This window comes from Microtus oregoni, unplaced genomic scaffold, assembly GCF_018167655.1.
Source record: "Microtus oregoni isolate MIOR12 unplaced genomic scaffold, Mior012 000017F_ref0000208, whole genome shotgun sequence".
In the NCBI taxonomy this organism is placed as follows: domain Eukaryota; kingdom Metazoa; phylum Chordata; class Mammalia; order Rodentia; family Cricetidae; genus Microtus; species Microtus oregoni.
This window is the reverse complement of record NW_024543076.1, coordinates 6,246,929-6,268,684: the sequence shown is the minus strand read 5'-3', so window position 1 is coordinate 6,268,684 and position 21,756 is coordinate 6,246,929. Positions and strand designations below refer to the sequence as shown.

General features: G+C 48.6%; 1 protein-coding gene across 8 annotated transcripts in view; it reads right to left on the bottom strand.

Annotated features, from left to right (window-relative positions):
- Nucleotides 1–67: 67 nt before the first annotated feature.
- Nucleotides 68–21,756, bottom strand: part of Fam219a (family with sequence similarity 219 member A) — a 56,165-nt gene continuing 34,476 nt past the window's right edge. The window contains exons 2-6 of one of the 8 annotated variants that reach the window (XM_041667406.1): nt 7,077–7,179; nt 4,096–4,198; nt 3,842–3,922; nt 3,256–3,310; nt 68–2,750 (exon numbers count right to left, since the gene is read on the bottom strand). In XM_041667406.1, the coding sequence (XP_041523340.1) occupies nt 2,595–2,750; nt 3,256–3,310; nt 3,842–3,922; nt 4,096–4,198; nt 7,077–7,179 (498 nt within the window). In that variant the 3' untranslated portion in view covers nt 68–2,594. Of the gene's footprint in view, nt 2,754–3,255; nt 3,311–3,841; nt 3,923–4,095; nt 4,199–7,076; nt 7,180–21,756 lie in introns of all 8 variants that reach the window. The other 7 variants (XM_041667410.1, XM_041667407.1, XM_041667411.1 and 4 more) reach the window with 7 other exon arrangements.

Below are 21,756 nucleotides of genomic sequence, written 5' to 3'. Positions count from 1 at the left end.
ACAATGTGCATCCAGGGGGTCAGTTTCCTCCCTTCCTCGGCCCACACCCCAGGTAAGGAGCTCAGTCTGGCTTGTTTGATGCTTTTAATATCATTATTTGTGTTACACGATACACAACCAAGGATGATGGTCAATACTGCGATGGAAATGTTAAAAAAAATATTATACACGGCTCATGTCTTCCACACACCTTCTTGGAAATAAATTAGTGAGCTCGGAGAAACCTGGCTGGGTGGCAGCCACAGCCGAGGGTGGGGGAGTGTTAAGGCAGTATCTACAAGGGGTGGGGAAGCAGAGGCAAGCTAAGGCCCTGGCTCTTCCCCTTCAACTTCCAGACAGTGAGGGAGGGCACCTTGGACTCTCCTTGGACACAGAAGCTGCTGGCTGCCAGCTTCCTATCCCTACCCGCTGTGTATGAACCACCTCAGTCTAAAGCCCTTGCCTGCTAATGAACAAGTCTGTCCCGTGGGGAGGGCGCTTCCCCGGCTCTCAGGGCCACAGACGTCAAATGGGCCAGAATCCCACAGTTAGTCGGCAGCAGAGTCAGCAGTCTAAAAGAGGAGGTACCCATGTTCTAGAAGGCGAGCCAAAGAGCCCATTGGGGTGGGGTCGTAGGAGTTCTAGTTCTGGGGCCCAGAGGATGGGTGGTGGGGATGCTAACCAGGGTGGGGGAGGGGGCCACTATGGGCCTCGTGGCCTGGCACATACTTTCTCTGACTTGCCTCCTTTGGCATTTTCTCATTGTCTAGTTAGGATCTCTGCACTAGGGTAGGTAAGCTGGGAAGGAGGTGTGGGGGTTGGAGAGCTATACTCTGACACTTTGGAGTGGCAGCCCCCGTGTGGTGTGGTGTAGGAGAGGTGCTCTCCTTCCTAAGCCAACAGCCCCACCCCTCCCTCTCACCATGTCCGCTCTAGCTCCCACCTCCCAGGACTGGCACCCAGAGCGTGGTGTGTGAGCGTAGTAGCCATGATAGCGGAAACACCAGCTGTCTGGGGTGTCAGCAGGAGGCCTGAAGAAGCTACACTTTGGCCACTTTGGCTAGGTGAGAGGAGGCTGGTGGGGCATAGACCTAGCAGTCTGAGGCTGTCTGTGTTTCCAGTTGTCTTCACACGAGGGCAGGTCTATTACTGCCCAGCCAGCAGAGAGCCACCATCCCCTCCTCACTGAGTTACATCCTCAGCTTTCCCTCCCCAGATCAGCCAGAGCAGCAGAAACAACAGTATGCACGACACCCCATACAGCTGCACGCGCGCGCATGCGCGCGCACACACACACACACACACACATTCGCATGTGCTCCCATGTCTACACAGGCACACACCCTCAGAGACAGATCTCATGGCTCTCTGCAGAAATTCCTTCAGATATGAAAAAACTCTGTCACTAATGTCAGCTATTTTTATTTTTCAGTTGAGAGAACTGAAGCCCTAGAGAAGCCTGGGAATTGCTTAAGAGCTCAGGGAGAGGGACCAGAACCCAGGCTTCTGATTGCCAGGCTATGCCCTCAGCCAACAGTATTCCCGAGCAGAGCTGCCTTTCACACAGTAAACAGACCATAGCCATTTCCCCACCACAGACACCCGCCAGGTTGACCTGGACAGACAGGTTCATCCAACACATACACACACATACACACACACACACACACATACATACACAAACATACATACATACACACACACACACACACACACACACACACACACTACCACATACATACAGCCACTTGGTGCATTGTATTCTCCTAAGCTTGCTCTTGAAGAGCCTTTCTGGAAGACAGCCTCCTTGACCTTGGGCTAACGTGAAATGGGGACAGGGCACTGGAGGCCAGCCTTATCTCCTGCTTCCAGCCTGGAACCAATAACCAGAAGACTGGGGGAGGGGGGGGAGACGGGCAGAGAGACAGATGCATTGCTTAGTGGCGCTTGAGAACAGGTCATACCATCCCCGAACCTGGCCTCTCTCTAAGGCCCACTTTATGAAGCAGGGAAATGTGATGGAGGGAAGAGAGGAGGCAGTGGACAGCTCTGCCTGGCATCCCATCTGGAGATGAGGGGGAACACAAATAGGTATACGGACTGGCACCGGGTTTGGGGAGAGGCGCTCTGAGGTGTTGAGAATTGTCCCCATTGCTTGGGGCCTTTTCTTCTACAACCCCTTCCCTTCCTTTCCAGGCTGGGGTTGGGAAATTCATGGCTTCGCTGGCATGGGGCCAAACCCCTGGCCTTGTGATCCCTTCACCCGATTGCTTACAGTTGGCCTCCTGGCCTTTAGTGCTGCCCCCGACTGCAGCTCTGGGGAGAGGTGGCAGGGTGCTTGGGTGTGGTCTCTCCCAAGTAACTGAGCAAACAGCGTCCCCCCTCCTCAGCCCCGGGGCTGGAGACAGACCCGGTTTTGGTTTCTCCGGCTCCATGAACACACAGAGTTACACGTCCTACCATAGGAGGAAGCAATGACTGTTACGAGGTTGGCGGCTGTAAGGAGCTCGGGGCTGTAAGGAGGGCCGGTGGGCCAGCTAGGTAGGGGTCGGCCCCTGTCACTTCCCACCTGGCCCTACTCGGCCCCGCCCCGTGCGCCGCGGCGACCCCGCCCGCTACTGAATGTGGCAGGCGGTGGAGGAAGTGGCCTGGCAGCACATGCAGGTGGGGTTCACGGACTTAGGGGGGATGAGATCTAGGTCCTCGTCGTCGGGGATCTCGTCTAACCGGTAGCCATCCTTCAGCAGCTGGATGTTCAAATCTTGGTTGATCTGCTGTAGAAAAGGTTCGAGTCAGTTGGAAGGGCAAAACCCTGGGCTGGGGCCGCCACTGTCACCCCGAGGCCACCGTGACGGCCCCTTTTCAACCTAGATTTATTTCAAACTCCAGCGTGACTTGCGTTTCATTTCCTCCAGGCAAGTCTTCCTAAGGTGCGGGGCTTCAACAGGCAGTCCCCTCCCCCCCCCATTAGTCGAAGGTCAACTTCTCACGTCCACGCTGGCCCTGTTCGGGATTTGCCCGATTTCAGGTCCACTCCTGCAAGTTGTTGCATGCATTTCACACCTGTTCTATTTTACAGCTCCACTTTAATAACCCCGGGCTCACTGCAATTCTGGGTAGTGATTTCTTCCCAAGCTCCCCGAGTCCAGGCCCCGCCTTAAGTGGAGCCCTGTCCCCCACATGGCTCGGCCCCACCTGCGTGCCTTCTGCCCCTAGACAGCCCCAGCCTTGCTGTCTGGCTCCCGTTGTCTGTGGAGGCAAGGGGTGGAGCCTCACCTCCGCAGAGGAGTAGCCAGAAGAAGAGTATCTGGACATGTCGAAGTCATCATCGCTGACCGTGGAGAAAAAAGGAGAGGAAGTGATTCAGGAAAATTAAATAGAAAATTCTCGGTATCTTTGCCATACCCGCCGTCCCCCAACAGTATGATTTAAATAACCCATGCTTATTATGCAAATATATGTTCGCAAAGACAGGTTTCCCAGTATGACCTTTAAATAAAGTGGCTTATTAAATCCTTCAGGATAGAACTGCTCCCAATCTTTCTTTCCTCCTCGTCCTCTGTTTTTGTTTTGTTTTAACTTTTCTCTCCCTAGATTCAAATCATCCTGTTTGGATTTTTCTCAAAGTCTCTGGCTAGCCAGATGCTCCCCTGAAACAGGGTTCTTCTCACTCTAACCTCTCTATGCCCAGTCCAAAAACAAACAAACAAACAAACAAACAAACAAACCTCCAAAACCCCACCCCTTGGGAAATTTCACCCATGGAGAGTTCTGGCAAAATGGCAGGTGTAGCCCGTACAACCCCATCTGTGCTCACATAGGATCATAGGCTTGCCCAGCTGCCCCCAGGCCCCATACACACCTGTCTGTGTCAAGAGCTACCAGTGGCTTCTCATCAGGGCTCTGGTCAAGCGAGGAGTAGCCTTTATTAGGGACGACCAGCCTGGGTAAAGAATTGGGGAGTTGGAGTGCCAGCTGGAGCATACAAACATGGCAGAGGATTTGATGGGGTCCCGTCCTCTCATTTTCCTCCCCCTCCCCTTGGATTCCTGGAGGAGGGGGAGACTGGAGCCCAGGTGCTGGCCGGTAGGGTCTCAGTGGGGCAAGGATGCCTACCTCGTCCGGGCCATCACATTGTTCTTCTTGGGTTGCTGGTTGACAGGGCTGCCCATGCTGCCATTCTTCAGGGAACCCTTCCGGGCCAGCTCCCGCTGCTTCTCTGCAGGAGAATATGGGAAAGAAGCTGTGTCCTGCCCCAGGGCTACCAGGCCTTGCTGCCTGGCCGGTGGCCTGCTCTGGGCCTTTCCTTTCCAGCTGGCAGAGAGCCCGTGGCCCTCCAGGCACCTGATGCTTACGGACATGCACTTGGTCCTGCATAACTTGAGGCTGACAGTGGTGGGTGAAGAGAGGAGCTGAGTCCTGCTCTGGGACCACAGTTCCTGTGTTAGGCAGCCAGCGTGTGCTTGGTGTCAGGAAAGGCTAGAGAGATGTGCACAGACAGCTGGAGCCACCAGGGAGGCCTTTCTGGAGCAAGAAGGAAAGAATGACCCAGGCAGTGATGGCGCATGTCTTTAATCCCAGCACCCAGAGGCAGAGGCAGAGGCAGATGGTTCTCTGGGTTCAAGGCCAGCCTGGTCTAAAGAATGAGCTCCAGGACAGCCAGGGCTACACAGAGAAACCCTGTTTCAAGCCCCCACCCCCCAAAGAAGGAAAGCATGTAGGAAAACAAATCAAGAAGTGAACATAACTGTGGATGGACTAGAGGGAGAGGAGCGAGAGCAGTGAAGTTGGGAAAGTAACCATTTACTCAGGTAATTTTCGTTCAACAAGCACCAGAATCACCAATTATGCACCAAGTACCCTAGCACAGGGACGGAAGGCTTCCGAGGGCTGTGAGCTCAGCCCTCACAGAGACACACCCCCATCGCAGAAAACAAAACAACAAAAAAACCTCAGAGCACACAAGCCTTGACTGTGGGACTAAGGCATTTGAGATTAATGCAGACAGAAAGGAGTTCGCTGAGGGTTTCAGAGTGGTAGGGGCAAAAAGGGGTCAGTCAGGGAAGGGGCAGGAGGCTGGAGGAGCCCATTTGGCCTCTAAATAGCCTGCAAGCTCTCCCAGATGCCCACCTATGGGGCCGGGCATCCGGTGACCCACCTAGTGCTACATGACCACTATTACTATCAGGAGCTGCCTGGGTTCGGAAGGCTCAACCGCTCTTTCTTACTCATGTCAAGTAAAGCCAAGATCTAGGAAAGGGGCTTGTTCTATGACAGAAACATAGGGGAAAGTTGTCTCAAAAAAAAAAAAAAAAAAAAGAAAGAAAAAAAAAGCAGCCATGCAGTGGTGCCACATGCCTTCAATCCCAGCATATTCAGGAGGCAGAGTCAGTCGAATCTCTGAGTTCAAGACCAGCCTGGTCTACAGAAAAACCCCGCCATAAAAAGCAAAACAAAACAAAAAAACAAAAACAAAATATATAAGTAAAAAAAAAAAACAAAAACAAAATATATAAGTAAAAAAAAAAACAAAAACAAAGCAAGAGCATAAGGATGGGAGGCCATTACAGCACCCACGACTCACTTTAAATGTTCTCTGTCCCACACCTCTGAGCTCTCATGCCCTACTGCCGGCCAAACTGTCTTTGCCTCTTCCTCTACATGGGATTTTTCCAACCTCTCCAGCAGGCAGTAACCGCCATTACCACATCCAGCCTCTAGGGGGTGCAATTTGCCATAAAGTTCTTGATTTTCTTTATCGCAAGTGAGACAGGTTGTGAATTTTCATGAGCTTTGGTGGTAATATAATGGTGAAGAAAAAAAGACGCTATTTTAAAAGCACGCTAAGTTCGCTTGAAATCATGAAAAAAGATGAAGACAATAAGCCAGCAAGGCTCAGACTACGGACTACTATGCAACCATTTAAAAGAACGAAGTCATTCTCCATAGGGGCTCTGAGACATTATGTAGTGGGAAGGAACACGGCTCACAAAATGTGTACAACGCAATGCCATTTGTGCTAAAGTACAAAATGAAGCTCTGAGAACCTGCAATGGTTGCCTCTGGAGAGAGAGAGAGCTTATATGCACTTAAAATACTTTTACTGTTGCATAAAACAACAGTAAACAAAACTGGCTGTACTCTGAATAGAACGCCCTAGGAAGACAAGCAATTCCACTGAGAGAACTGCTGCTCTATTTAGAAATCGGCCTGGATGTGGTCTAAAAGCAAAGAAGTAATGTCTGTTTTAGTTGTATTTCTTTGAATAGACTAAAAGAATAGGCTCTGTGGAAAGGAGTCCTGGCTGCTGTGGAGGCAGAAGCATGATGAAGAGATAAGAGGCTCAGTCTTAACTGAGGAAGATTCCAAGCTTTGGGGGCAGCTGGAGCCTGAGGTCTGAGAAAGGCTGGAAGGATGGAGGATTGAGGGCAGCAATGCCCTGCATCCAGTGGGCATCTCTTTCGTGTGTGACAGGCTATAATTTTTCTTCAGGAAGTCAAATTTTCAGTGGAAGTCTGCTGTCTGTAGTAGCCTTGGGTCAGTGAGACTTTGGTCTATGAAAGGGGAGGGGCAGTGTTCGGAAAAGAGGGGTAAGAACTGCAGCCAGGGGAGCTGTGGATGCTGTGGGAGCCGGGTGACTTAGAAGTAGGACGTGGAACCTACCCTAAGAGAAAGGTGATGAAATATCTGGGAAGGAGCGGGTTCTGGGGTTCACTAAGAAAAGACAATCTCCCCAGACAGGAGCCACCCAGGTCCCTCAATCATAGCAGCAGCTCTATCTTGGGAGGCAGGTTCCTCCTGGGTGGCCCTCCTGCGTCCTGTCCTGGGGTTCCATGCTTTACACCTGCAGCCGCCCCTTGAGCACCTGGGGCCTCCAGCCTCAGAGCCCTCTCCGGAGTTTCAGGACCATGCCGAACATCACTGTCTTCTTTGTCTTGCAAGACATAAGGTGCCTGGGAGTGCCAGTGACTTACTTGGAGGTTTAGTCTTGGAAACATCTAGCCTGAGATACTTTAATTGTAGCACCTTGCTGTAAACCCAGCCCGAGAGCATCTTGTTCACTTCCCACATCGCCCTCCTCCCCCAGACACACTCACCCAGCTTCACTTGGAGCGGGGATGGTTTGTAATTCATGGCTACTGACTCACCCTCCCGGGCGTCACAGTCTCCCTCTGAGATAGAGCTGGCGGCTGGGTCCTGCTGGAGAGAAAGTAGAGAGACAGGGAACTATTAGCATGTGATCTGGGGGGGTGGGGGTGGGATTGACCTGAACCCTGAAGCAAACCTTCTCAGCTCCCCTCTGAGTTTCAGCAGCAGGCCAGTCTCCAGGGAGAGAGAGGTAGACTCATTTTCTACCTTAGTAAAAAAGCCAGGATGTATGTCCTCCCCACACACAGCTGCACCAGAAAGCCCACCCTTCCCCAAACCCAGAGGACTTCCTCTACAAGTTCACCTACAGGCTCTCTGGCTCGCAGGCTTTTCAACATATTTCTCAGGAAAAGGGTCATCTAGGTCCCTCTGGCTTAAGGGTAGGTTAGGTCAGAGCAGGTCTTCCCTGAGAGGGCTCTTCTTTGTCTGTTTCCTCTCTGCAGGATCCAGACAACTGACCAATCCAGGCAAGACCCCATGAGTTGAGCCACTGACTAAGGAATAAATCCTTGTGAAGTTCCCAGATGAGCCCTAGGGAGTGTGCCCTGGGGGCTGGCTGCGGATGGTGGATGAGAAGACACATCAGCAGGTGGCCACCTGTGCTGCCCTAAAAGCAGAAGACAGGCTGCTGCTGCTGAGGTAGGCAATCACCCATTTTGAGTGTGCAGCCTTTGCAATTGCCCTACACAAGATCTCACTAGCCTCCAAGTCTGGATACACCCTGTGCTGCCCAGAGTCCTTAGCTAGCCTTGACATCTCTCCCAAGTGCCGTCCCTCTTGCATGAGACCCATCCTGTCTCATGTCATCTATATACAGAGAAGTGGATGACCAACTTCTGTTTCTGTGGGGGAGATTAAAGATTTTATTCAGGTTAAGAAGTACTTGCACCTAGATTTGAGATGTTTCTTTTTACAATAGGCAACCTGAGTTTTGTTGTAATTTTTCTAGAACACACAAAGATGAATATTTTTCAATAATTTCTGATTTATAATGGTCAAATTCACAATTTTAGAGGAAGCTAAAGATGAGCTTCTCTTGGGACGACCAACTCTTATTTTAAAATGCTTTTATTCTCAGGCCTGTAGACGTGGCTCAGTGGGTAAGAGCATTTGCTCTTGCAGAGGATCTGGATTTGATTTTACCCACATGGAGGTTTACAACCTTCTGATTCCTCTTCTGACCTCTGTGGCACGAGGCACACATGTGGTGTATATACATACATGTAGGTAAAATACACAAGTAAAATCAAATAAATGTAAAAATGTTTTTATTCTTTGAGAACTTCATACAATGTATTTTGATCATATTCATCCCTACTCCTGCCAGATCCTCCCTTACCTCCTCACCCTTCCCTCAACTTTGTGGTACCTACCTTTCTTCCTTCCTTCTTTCTTTCCTTCCTTCCTTCCTTCCTTTCTTTCTTTTTAAAGATTTATTTATTATGCATACAGTGTTCTGCCTGCATGTATGCCTGCAGGCCCGAAGAGGGCACCAGATCTCATTCTAGATGGTTGTGAGTCACCATGTGGGTGCTGGGAATTGAGCTCAGGACCTCTGGAAGAGCAGCCAGTACTCTTAACCTCTAAGCTGTCTCTCCAGCCCCATTCCTTTTCTTTTTTAATAACTCAGAAGTTCAATTTGTGCTGACCTTCTACTTCTGGGTGTGGGGCTGTCCACTGGAGCACAGTTGACCCACCAACAGCCACAGTCTTAAAAGAAAATTGACTCTTTCTCCCCTTCCCAGAAACCACAAGCAGCTTATACACCCCAGTTAGGGGTGCAGAATCAAGAGCCCTCTCCACTCCCGCTAGAATATCGATGGGCTTGATCTGTGCAGACTTGTGCAGGTAACCACTGCTGCTGTGACTTCACGGGTCTGGAAGACACTGTTTTGATCTGGTTCTTCCTGACTTTTGGCTCTTATAATCTTTCTGTTCCCTCTTCCTCAATGGCCCTTGAACATTGTGGGGCTGTGATAAAGGGTTCCATTTGTGGCTGGGCATGCCACTGACACTTATTCTCCGCACTTCGGCTGATTGTGGGTTTCTGAATTAAGTACCAGGAGGATCAATGCAATCTGGGTGCTACCATCTTTAGCCAGGGATTAGAGTGGCCAAGTTAAGGTCTGAGAACTGCAGCAGATCCATGCTGCCTGCTCTGTCCCCGAAGACACAGAAAGCAGATAGAAGGCTCCAGGACTGGCTCCAGAATCAGGTCCAGGGATCTGTGTAGCTCCTGGTGACCCATTTAAAATGAAGTGAGGTCTGGAGAAGTGGCTCAGTGGCTGAAGTGTTTGCTGTGCAAGCATGAGGACCTGGGTTCAAATCCCCAGAACTCAGGAAAAGCTGGGAGCACTGAGTGTCTGCAGTCCAGGGTTCCTACAGAGTGAGATGGAGGCAGAGACAGGAGACTCTCTAGGAGCTCACAGTCTAGCTGGCCTGGTATGCGCAGCAGAGAAAACGACAGGCAGTAGAATGCCAGGACTGATCCTCTGACCTTAGCACGCATGCCAAGACGTGAGCACACCCACTCTCACACACACGAGTATGTGCACACAAGCAGATCATATACGCATGAAAATAAAATAAAAATGGGCAGTGGGCATGAGCACTGACTTGTTACTACTGTGTGAAGGAAGAGTCTAGGTGTTTGGGAGGGAGATCTTGACCCGTCTGTTCCTGGGTGGGCTAAGCTGCCACGGAGGCTTTCAAGTCCCTAAGGGAAGAGCCTGGATCTCTGCCTCAGTCTCCACCCCTTAGCCATGGGTGAGGTGAGAGGGTGATAGGAGCCCTGTGGCAGCACCCACATTTCAGAAGTGCTTGCACCTCAGATAACTTCCAGGTGGCAAACCTTCCCAATCCTCGTCCTCCTCACTCTGCAGAACTCCTTGGGACACTCCTTTCAAACTGCACCTTGGAAAAGCTGGCCTGCAGTGGCCCTTATCTCGGTTGCTACCCATAGAGGAGACTTGATGGCTGGACACCGCCATTACTCTTAGGCTGTAGGGTGAGCTCACCCCCCAGACATCCAGAGGGAGGGATTTTCAGACGGAAAACCCTGTAAACCTGCAGGTGTTACCATGCCAGAGAAGATATGGCCCATTTCTAGGCTCCCTAGTCACAGTCCTTCATCCTTTCTGTAATCTTTGTCAGGAAGCGACACAGCACGCACATCCATTGGAACTGGCTTCCTCGGGATGCTGTGCTCTCATGGTCTGTCTTTTGCTTCTGATCATTTCTGTGTCTATCCACACCTCTTTGTCTTCTCAGCAGGGCCCCACCCTTCTGACTCCATTTTCTCCTTGAAGAAACTTGATGCCTCCTGCAGTCTGGATTGACATGTTATGCGGATGGCTTCTAAATGAGGCCTTTTAACATGTACCTGTTCCTTGACCCTCCCTCCTCGACCTGACACATGAGTGTTTGGTCTCACTGTGTTTTCCCCGAGGTTGATTTTAGAGGACCCATAGGCAACTGAGGCTGAGGCATAGTGCCCCAGCGCAGAGAGGTGCATCATTTTCTTCTCTGAGGTTGCAGGTATCAGAGGTACTATGTGAGGCAGAAAACCTAGGCTGAGGACTGGGGAGCTGTTGAGCAACTCTGGTTGGTGACCCCATCATGGCTCTCAAGACCCACTGGCAGTTCCTGCTAGTATTTGATCTTGAGTGAAGCCTTAGGATCAAAGCCCTGGGCTGAGAGGCTCCATGCCAAACTCCCCTACTCCAGCAGCGCCTCCGTCACTGCCCATGGTAGAAGGCCACTTAAGCGGCAACTACAAAGGTCTCTGGCACAGTGCCATCAAACGCTGGAGACTTTGAGTGTCTTCTCTGAGAAATGCAGGCAGTGCACCATGACCACTGCGTAGAGATTAAATGTAAAATATTCATGAACAGTAGTAGAGAAGACTCAGGCAGAAGGAAGCGTCTGGCTCCAAGAATCAGAGAGAATTTAAAATGCTCCCTAAGGACTTCCGACAGGCGTTAGCTAGATCCGGGAACTAGAGTGGGGATTAACAAGATTATTAATAAACACTCAGCAGAGACAGACCTGGAAATGCATCTCTAACAGCAATCCATGTCTCTACAACCATTCAAACAAATCCTCCAAAGTCTGCAGAGAAGATTAATAGCTCGGGCTATAGGCTAATGGCCAGCACAACATCAACACAGTCAGAGGAAGTGAAGGAGCCAGAAGCATCCTTAGAGTAAGTGTGGTCCAGCAATTTTCATTAGCTCTGGGTGGGGCTGGAATGTAAGAGGGGTGTACATGTAGGAATGGAAGGATCCTGGGTTCCCTTTAACCAAGGAAAGGCATGGGAACTTACTTCTATATTGACCTTTCTGCAAAATTTGGGCTAGCAAAATCATTTTGTTGCTTAAGAAAAACCCACTAACTAGAGCCCTGAGAGATGGCTCAGTAGGTGAGGCTCACAATCCCTGGAATCCACATAGTGGAAGGCAAGAACCAACTCTTGCAAGCTGTTCTCTGACTTCCACATGTAAATAACTAAATAAATAAAATAAAAATAAAACGTTAAAAGTTCATTGATTTAATCCAATCTAGTCTTTTAAAATGCTTTATGGAAAGTACAGAAAACAACACTAGTGAGATCCTGGGTACCAATCTGTGCACATGTGTTTATGAGGGTGCATTCACTTATGCCTGTGTGCATAGAGAGGTGGAAGGGTCCATGCTGAGTGGCTGTTTCTACCGCTTTCTCACTGAATCTGGAGTTCTACAATTAGGCTAGACTGGCTGGCCAGTGAGCCCGGAGATCTGCCTGTTTTCACCACTTTGTTCCCCCAGCACTGGGGTTACAGGAACACACGGTCACGTCCAGCTTTTACATGGGTGCCGGGGTTTGAACTCAGGTACATACGCTGGCACAGCAAACATTTTGCCCATGAGTCATCTCCCCACCCTCTATCAATTCTTTGTTTCTTAAAATAAGGAAAAATGAGCTGGACATGGTAGTGTGCTCCTTTAATTCCAGCACTCAGGAGGCAGAGGCAGGCAGATTTCTGAGTTGAGACCAGGCAGCCTGATCTACAGAGCAAGTTTCAGAACAGACAGGGACACACAGAAACCTTGTCTCAAAAAATAAACAAACAAAACAAAATATCCAAACCAAAACCAAAAACTGAAACAATGGCTCAGTATTAAGAGCACAGCTGTTCTAGAGGACCTGCTTCAGCTGCTAGCATCCACACTAGGCAGATCCAAGGAATTCAATGCCTTCTTCTTTCCCCACCCCACAATAAATGAGCAAATAAAGGACACCTGGGCCCTCAGAGGAGCTGAGGGAACCAACGGCCTTGCTCAAAAGGAAGATGCTAAGGAGAGACTGACCGAGACTGGGAAACAAAGACAGCCCTCTGGGAGGCTGCGCCTCCTGTGCGGCCACACATCTGCCTGCATGCAAGCCTCCACATGTGCATCATCTCTCTGGGGCTGTACTAACTCTTCAAGGCTCTCAGCTGCCTGGGCTGGTCACAGCTGGGGAAGCACAGCAAATAAAAATGTATACTGCGCCCCAAGAGACCTATGGTGAGCTGGATAGATGGAGACGAGCAAGAGTGGGCACGAAGGAAGAGACTCTGTCTGCAAGGCTCATAGGCATGAAGGAAGAGACTCTGTCTGCAAGGCTCATAGGCAAGAGGGAAGAGACTCTGTCTGCAAGGCTCATAGGCGCGAAGGAAGAGACTCTGTCTGCAAGGCTCATAGGCAAGAGGGAAGGGCCTGGGGAGGTGGCAGGAAGGAGTGCTGTCCTGGATGATCATCTACAGCCTGCTCCAGAAGAACTCTGGATGGGGAAAAAAAAGCACAAGAGACCTGTGCTGTAATTTCTTGTGCAGGTTCATGAGCCCCTGAAACTCACAAGCACCCAGTAGACAGTGTAGCTGTGGCTGTCTCCTGGATATTCACGCTCTACCTCTCCTCCACTGGGAAAAGGCTTGGGTGCTGTGACTGAACTCTCAGTGCCAAGGGGATATCTGATGAAGGGAAGACGACCCACCCAATCCCACCCTTTGTCACACGGACTGAGACAGAGATTGCGGTGGCAAAAGATAGAGGCTGTGGGGCTAGTGAGATGGTTTAGCAGGAAAGTGCTAGCCAAGAAATTCTGACAATCTGAGTTCAAATCCTGGAGCCCACAGTGGAAGGAGAGAACCATTTCTCAAAAGTTGTCCTCTGACTTCCACATGAATACTATAGCATATATGTTCTCTCTCTCTCTCTCTCTCTCTCTCTCTCTCTCTCTCTCTCACACACACACACACACACACATACAGAACAAGACTCTGGAGGCACTGCCCCTGGGCTTAGATCCCAGCTCAGCCATTTACTAGTGGTATGATTTTGTTTCTTCAATTCTAAATTGAGATGGATATTAATATGTACATCCAAGACGCATGTGAGGATTTACCACTCACTGCAGTAAATGCTGAGCACTGCATCTGCATTAACACAAAGATGTTATCTGTAGAAGCTCAGTGTGCTCTGGGAGTGTCCAGCAGCCCACAGCCAAAGCTCTGGCACCACACAGGTTGAGATGTGGCTTATATGTGGAGCCCTCCGTGGGAAGAACCATCTCCACAGGGTTGGGGAAGGCCTGAGTAGGGAGCCTTCTGTCTTCTCTCACCAAGCTATATCTTCCTATTCATAACAACTCTGCAAGCATCATAGAGATAAACAGAAAATAGGCCCATCTTCAAGTGTCTGGTAATTACCAATCAAGGTAAAATGAGCATAAAAAGTAGAAGGTTTGGGTGTGGTGGCTACACCTTTAACCCCAGCACTATGGAGGCAGAGCAGGCGGATATCTATGAGCTCCAGGGCAGTCTTGTCTACACAGGGAATTCCAGGCCAACCAGGACTACATAATGAGACCTTGCCTCAAACAGGCAAGGAACAGGACTAAGGGTGAAATGGGAGTGACGTCAAAATACCAGCTTGGCAGTTCCTGGGAAGAACATTTAGGAACAATTGCGGAAGTTCAGAGCCTGCAGCTGGCAAGACACTTTCCAGGAGCAGTCACTTCTGCGACAGCTGAACCCTAGAGGGCAGAAGTGAGGACGGCAGGCTCAGAGCGCAGTGGAAGGTGGGTCTTGAGTTGGATTTTTTTCTTAGATGATAATGGGAAAAACAAAACCTAAGCACAGGAGCTTACTTGAAATGAACATACTTGACATAAAGAACCCTCCTTGCCAGCAGCAGTGTGGGAGACATGTAGTCAGGGAATGAGACTGGAGGAAAGATGATTTGTGCAAAGGAAAGGCAGCAGAAGCAGAAGCCATAACAATACTCTGAAGCCCAGTGTGTATGAGAGAGTGTCTATACGCCTCTAGTTTTCTGTCTGGAGTATGTAGAAAAAAATACTAATTACTCAGAAATGCAGGGGAGGGAGGGCACTGCCAGGGAAAACCAGGTTAGCTAATTTGGAGATACATTGTGTTTGCGTATATCTTTTGGGAAACATATCACTAGTCAGTAGGATTTGGGTTTGGGAACTGGGGAGAAAGGCTGGTCATGACTGAGGCTTAGGGGAGGATAAATCTTTCTAGAGAGAACGGACAAAATGGAAAAGCTAAGAACCCAGGCTGAAGCCTCAAGGAGCAGACAACCTCAGGAACATGTGGAAGAGACTGGGTTGGAGCAGCGGGATGAGGCAGGAATACAGTGGGGAGCTGTAAAGTTTCAAGTGCCCCAAAGAGAAGCTTGGTCCACAAGATAAAGACAAAATTTAGAAACAAGGATATCCTGGCACCCCTGGACACAGTTTCAGCTGAAGGACAGGAGCAGAGATCATGTTACAAGGGAGGAAACAGGGAAGTGGAGGTAGTGGGTAGAAGATATTTCAAGGAGCTGCATGGGAGAAGGAAGAGACAGGAATGGATGACAGCCGCAGGAAACGTCAAAGTTGTAGGACTTCTCTAGGGCTGGGGACACACGACCACTGTCCTACACTAAAAAGAAAGAGTTGGGTATCTAAAAAGAGGTTGTAATGGGGGGGCATAGTGAGGAGTCTGGAGTAGACAAAGCCAGACCAGAAGAGAGAAGCTCTTTCAGAAAGGTCAAGGAAGTGCTGACATGGGGGGGTTGCAGATAATTGGGTCAGAAAGGTCAGTGGAAAGTTGAGGAAGTTCATTCCAAAGGCCTGGCTGGGAACAGGAAGAGGCGAGCACCAAGAGGATGCTGGTGGCTGGTCAGAAGGAACGGTCTGCTGACACTTCACCTTTGAGCGTGTAATCCAGCCTGGGGGGATGAAAGGCGCTCTCCGAGGTGCTGAACAATGCTGCTTTTGTTTTGTGAACTGAGCGTGGATGGTTCAGGTAGAGGAAGTATTCAATTTCATTTTCCCCGCGGGGGAACGTAACCTCTGTCTTCATTTCCAAGCAGCAGTTCTCAGGAAGAAGGGAACTGAAATGGACTTCGAATGAAGAGTGAAGTAAGATGCACACAGCAACATCGTCTGACCGTTCTTCACAGCACATAATGAATTTTCCTCCAGTGTCAGAGGGAGCTGGAGAAGGAGGTGCTGAGTTAGGAATGCTAAATGGCCACCTCTGGAATAGAGTCATGTATCTCTGGGTGACATCAGAAAGGAAGAAAGACAAACTATCAAGACGTTGGGGTCAGCAAAGATAATGCTGATAAAAAATAGAAAATCAGGGGAGGCCCCAGTTCAGGTCACTCTCTGGCAAGTAGGTGTGTTGATGGGAGATGACCAGCTCAGTGATTGTCATGATTTGTCCAGAGAGCAGTTCAACAGTCACCTGTGGCTTTAGCACTCTTGTTCAGGTCTACACACCTGCCACTCAGACAACCCTTGGTGGTGGGTAGAATTAGAAATATTAAGATATATTAGGTGGGAGAGCTAGCAAAAACACATTAGCTTCACTGGGTGTCCACCGCTAGGGAGACGCCTTCTCTTGTTTTGTCTCCTATCTCCCCTCCAGAGCTAAGCAACTGGCTGGGGCTTCTATCTTTCTTTCTGGGACATAGGAAGGACTTTAGGGATCCCATTTATAGGGAAAGACTTTTCGTGGGTTACGGTCTCTGAGGAGGAGCTGGAGGAGAAACCAGGGAAACACAAGGAAAATGATTTCTCATGTTTGGCTCTTACAAAGATGAGGGGAACAGAAGGGGTGAGGGCAGAGAGTCCCTAGCTCAGGGAGGCTTCTCTTACTAATTTAAGTCTCCAGACTCCTGAGTTTTTCCTCTAATAAAACACTCAATTCAAACAAAATTAATACATTGTCCACTCTCTTCTATTGTGGGTTACACACTGGCAGGGGAGTGCAGATGGAAGTCCATACTCTACACATGTGCAGAGCACCTGGGGGTAAGGACACGCATACATTCATGCACACATGCAAGCTCACAGGCACTAACAAAGGATTCTCATGTTAGATCTGAGATCTAGGAACTCATGTTGGTCATGGAAGTAAGAAGTGGGCTTTTTTGTTTTGTTTTTGAGACAGGGTTTCTCTGTGTAGCTTTGGAGCCTGACCTGGAACTATCTCTGTAAACGAGACTGGCCTCAAACTCACAGAGATCCTTCTGAGTATGGGGATTATGCCCAGCTTTTAATTTAATTTTATATATATATAAAATTGGTTTTTTGAGACAGGGTTTCTCTGTGGTTTTGGAGCCTGTCCTGGAATTAGCTCTTGTAGACCAGGCTGGTCTCGAACTCACAGAGATCCGCCTGCCTCTGCCTCCGAGTGCTGGGATTAAAGGCGTGCGCCACCACCGCCCGGCTTAATTTTATATTTTTGAGACAGGTTCTCAAAAAAACCTGGGTAGTTCTAACTTGGTATTTCTTGGTATTGTTGTGTATCCCAACCTGGTTTCAAATACATAATAATCACCCTGCTTCAGCCTTCCAAGTACTGAGACTTCAGGCATGTGCCACTATACACACTGTCTCTTTCAACTGCCTAGTCCACTACCAAACACAAGCACCAGTAAACCTTGGTGTCTTTAAGAAATATTTTAAAATATCACACACACAGTGTGTGTGTGTCTGTGCTGGCATGCTCAGGTCAAAGGATGGCTTGCAGGAGTCAGTTCCTTCCTTATGGGTCCCAGGGATTGAACTCAGATCATCCAGCTTGGTACCAGCAAGTACCTGTCCCAGCTGAGCCATCTTGTAGGCTCAGGACTTAGCATTTATGGTATCTGTCATTTGGAGCATCAAAATGGAGAAGAGTGCTGCTGACCCAAGCCTAATGCACCTGTGGGAAAGTGGCAGCAAGTCCAAAGCAGTTTCCTCCTATAAAGTAATCAATGTGCATTTAAACTCTTCCTTCCTTCCTTCTGTCCTTCCTTCCTTCTTTCCTTTTGTGGGCATGGATGTTTGGTCTGTACCTGAGTCAGCGAACCACATTTGTACCTGATGTCTGCAGAAGCCAGAAGAAAGCATTGGATTCCCTAGGATGGGAGTTATAGACAGTTGCTGAGTCACCATGTGGGTTCTGGGAATCAAACCTGGTCCTCTGGAAGAGTAGCCAGTGCTTTTAATCACTGAGCCATCTCTCTAGGCCCCAATGCTTAGTTTTTAAAAGCTGCGCTTATCCCACCACTTTGAGGCAATATCTATTACCAATCCAGCATACTGGTGTCTTGTGTACACTACAGCTGGTAGCTCTCTGGAGCTTCCTCTTCTCTTCAAGCTGGAAGAGGGCGCAGGATAGGCTGCTTCTGTGTAATCCCACCTCTCTGGATATATGCTTGGATCAGACAGAGCCAGCCAGTTTCCTCGAGAACTGTGAAGTGGGATTAACCGAGAATACCTGTGGACAAGGACACACAGAAGAGCCCGTGTGAAGGGGAGACGGAAGGGGCTCCCAGGCCAGGCTCTGGATCCACAGCTGCCTTACCCTTGAGCACTTCACTGCAGAGCCATAGTGTTGGGGTGAAGGGTATTGCTTTGTGGTAGAGCACTTAGCAGGCTCAAAATCCTGGGTTCAACTCCCAATACTGCAAATAGAAGGAGGAAAAGAAAAGCCCTAAAGAAATTCTACTGTCTTTGTAGACTGGTCTTTTGTTCTGGGTAAACCAACTTCAGTTAAATCTTGTTTCTATAACCAAAAAGCACAAACTAACACACATGCATAACACATTTAAAGGAAAACAAGACGGGCTGGATTGCTCAGTGGTTAAGCATGTTTGCTGTTCTTGCAGGAGACCAGAGTTTGGTTCCCAGCACCCACATTCATTGGTGGCTCACTAATGTCTGTAACTCCAGCTCCTGTGGATCCAACACCCTCTTCCAGCCTGTATAGGCACAAGCATGGCCATACAATACACATTTTAAAAAACCTAAAAAGAAAAGCACATGATATGTTCTATTCTGATTGCCGTTGTTACTATTGTTTTATTGAGACAGGCTGGCACTAAACTCAGGCTTCTACCTCAGTTTCCAGCAGCAACACTGTGCCAGGCCTATTCTGTATTTTATTTTATTTTGGCTATTCATTTATTGAGACAGGCTATTGCTATGTAGCTTAGACTAGCCTGAGCTGTAGCCCAGGCTGGCCTCAAACCCATGATTCACCTATGTCTTCCTACAGCATGCTGGGATTACTGGCATGTATTGCTACACTTGGCCTATTTGGTATTTTAAACAATTGGTATCAGAGGGCTGGAGAGCTGGTCCGTGGGTGAAGTTCTTGCTGTGCAGGTATGAGGACCTAAGGTTGGGTTCCCAGTACACATATGAAAAGCAAGGCATGTGGCACATCCTGTAACTGAGTCCTGGGAAGGCAAGAGGGGTTCTGGGGGTTTTCTGGTCAAACAGTGAGCTCCAGGTTCAGTGAGAGTGGACCCTGTCTCAAAAAATATGGTAATGAGTGACAGAAGACACCTAACATCAACCTCCAGCACCCACATGCTGGATCATGCACACATGCACACAATGTGTACACATACAGCACACACAGATTAGTACTGCAACACAGTTCTCCATACTCTAGAACTGCTTTTGTTGCTCTCTATTAAATGGCTGCATAAGTATCCACAGGGAGAGGGACAATAACTTTGTAATCCTTTGGGCTGACATTCAGGATGTTTGTAATTTTTCACTGTTGCAAATGATGCATTTGGAAGCATTTCATAAATAAAGTAAAATTATAAAGTCAAAAGCACGAATGTTTTTAAGATTATATATATATATATATATATATATATATATATATATATATATATTACAAATCATTTTCCCAAAGGATTGTTCCAATTTACAATGCTCCTAATCATGAGTGAGAATATGGTTGCTTTTTAATATTTTATTTCACACTGTGTGCCAGGGAATTCCAGGCCACCAAACCTATCCATCATCTTCCTAGAGCTTCAGCTCTCATTTTCCTCTTCTCTCTGGGGAATCTTCTTTCAAAGGATCACCTTCCAGACAAAATATTCCTGAGGCTACTAGTGGGGGGAAAAAGGAGGGACAGGTCTGTCACACTGCAGTTTGGGGAGGCCTAAGGGAATCACCAGTATTGCCTGGTAGCTAATCACAACACTTATGCCCATTAGGTCCTTGTTTGTGTCAGAACACCAGCTACAGGAACCATGGAGATGGCAGAGCCAGGAGGGCAACCTCACAAAGCGTATCCTTTGCCTTCAGACTAGGGCTGGGAGAACTAAGCAGGCTGACCTGGAAGTTATTGAAGCTTGTGTGGCAGTTCCTATGTTAACATTAAAACAAGTGTGTGTGTGTGTGATGTGTGATTGCACATACACGGAAGTCAGAAGACAACTTTGTGGAATTGCTTCTCTCTTTTCACGTGGGTTCTGAGGATGAAAGTCAGGTCACAGGGTTCATGCACAAGCACCTTTACCCACTGAGTCTTCTCGTCTGCCACACTTTCCCTTCTCTTCTCTTCCTTCTTTTCTTTTTTTAAACTTAAAATTATATGTATGGATATTTTACCTGCATGAGTGTCTGTGTACCACATGTATGCCTGGTTCCCAGAGAGGCCAGAAGAAGACAACAGATCCCCTGAAACTAGAATAACAGAGGATTGTGAGCAGCTGTTTGGGTGCTGGGAACCAGACCTTGGTCCTCTGGAAGAGCAGCCACTGCTCTTAACCACTGAGCCATTTCTCTAGTTCCCTTCTTTCTTTTCTTTTCTTTCTTTTTTTTTTTTTTGGTTTTTTCAAGACAGGGTTTCTCTGTGGTTTTGGAGCCTGTCCTGGAACTAGCTCTTGTAGACCAGGCTGGTCTCGAACTCACAGAGATCCGCCTGCCTCTGCCTCCCAAGTGCTGGGATTAAAGGCGTGCGCCACCACCGCCCGGCCCCCTTCTTTCTTTTCTTTTCTTTTCCTTTCTTTTCTTCTTTTTTCTTTTGAGACAGGTGCCATGTAGCCCATGCTGGTCTCAAACTCACTGTGCAGTTAAGAATGGCCTTGAACTTCGGATGCTCATGCCTTCCCCTACCAAGTACTTGAATTACAGCCATGCATGACCATGCTCAGGTCTTTCACATATTAGTTTTCAGTTCTATGGTGGATACTTGAAAGAAATGTAAAGTCTGGGGCCAGGGGGATTACTTTTACTTACTTATTTTTGTGTGTATGTTTTCCATGTATCGTGTACGTGTGTGGGCACCTATGAGTGCATACACATGTGGAGGCTGAAAGTTGATATTGGTAACCACTTTTCACCTTATACATTGAGGAAGGGTCTTTGGCTAAACCTACAGCTCACCAATTTGACTAGTTTAGGGAGCCAGATTTTGCTGGGAGTTGTTCCTTTCCACCTCCCCAGTAATGGCATTACAGGCCTGCCTGTCATTCATGTGGGTGCTGGAGATGCAAACTCAGGATCTCATGCCTGTGTAGCAAGCACTTTACCTGCTGAGCCACCTCCTCAGCCAGTCAGTGTATTTTAAAGATCTAGCATCCTGTTCTTCATAGTTAGGCTGTACATCTTCCAGATCAATTTCCAGATCCTCATTCTCTCCTACCGGAGTGAAGCTGCTTACTCCAGCTTGGGCATGAGCACCACCCTCTCAGAGCATCTGTGATGATCTTAAGACCCACAGGAGCGAAGGGAGTCTAGTAACGCTCTCATGGAGGGAGAAAGTAGGTATGATGCTCATCATACCTTCCCAGTGCCACCCCACCCCAAGATTCCAATTGCCAGTCTACAAGGAAACAATGTACTGGGATGGGATGCGTTAGCGGTGCAGCTACCTGGGACTTACCCTTGGGATCTCAGTAGAGGCTCTGTTTACCAAGTTGGATGTTGGTATGTCAGTGGACTTCTCTAGCTGGGGTGTATAGACATTTATGTCTCCCCAGGAAAGAAAATCATGAAACACTCACCAGAAACCTGGAACCAGGACTCCTTGTTTGGGAGATGGAACAGCTGCTTGAGTTCAGCAGCTTTGGTCTGGGGAAATCTGAGTATAAAGGCCAGGAGGTAAGTGCCAGGAGCTCAGAGCTCTTGGTTCCTTCAGGGGAGCCTGGTTTGGCTTAGCCCTGACCTTCAGCCCTGCCCATGTATTATGGAGTCTCCCTCCTTGTCCTGGTTATGCTCTGATGTGATCTACAAGGTCTTTGAATACCATTTATTCCCACCCACTTCATTTCAACCTCTTTAGAGAAAGGTCACCT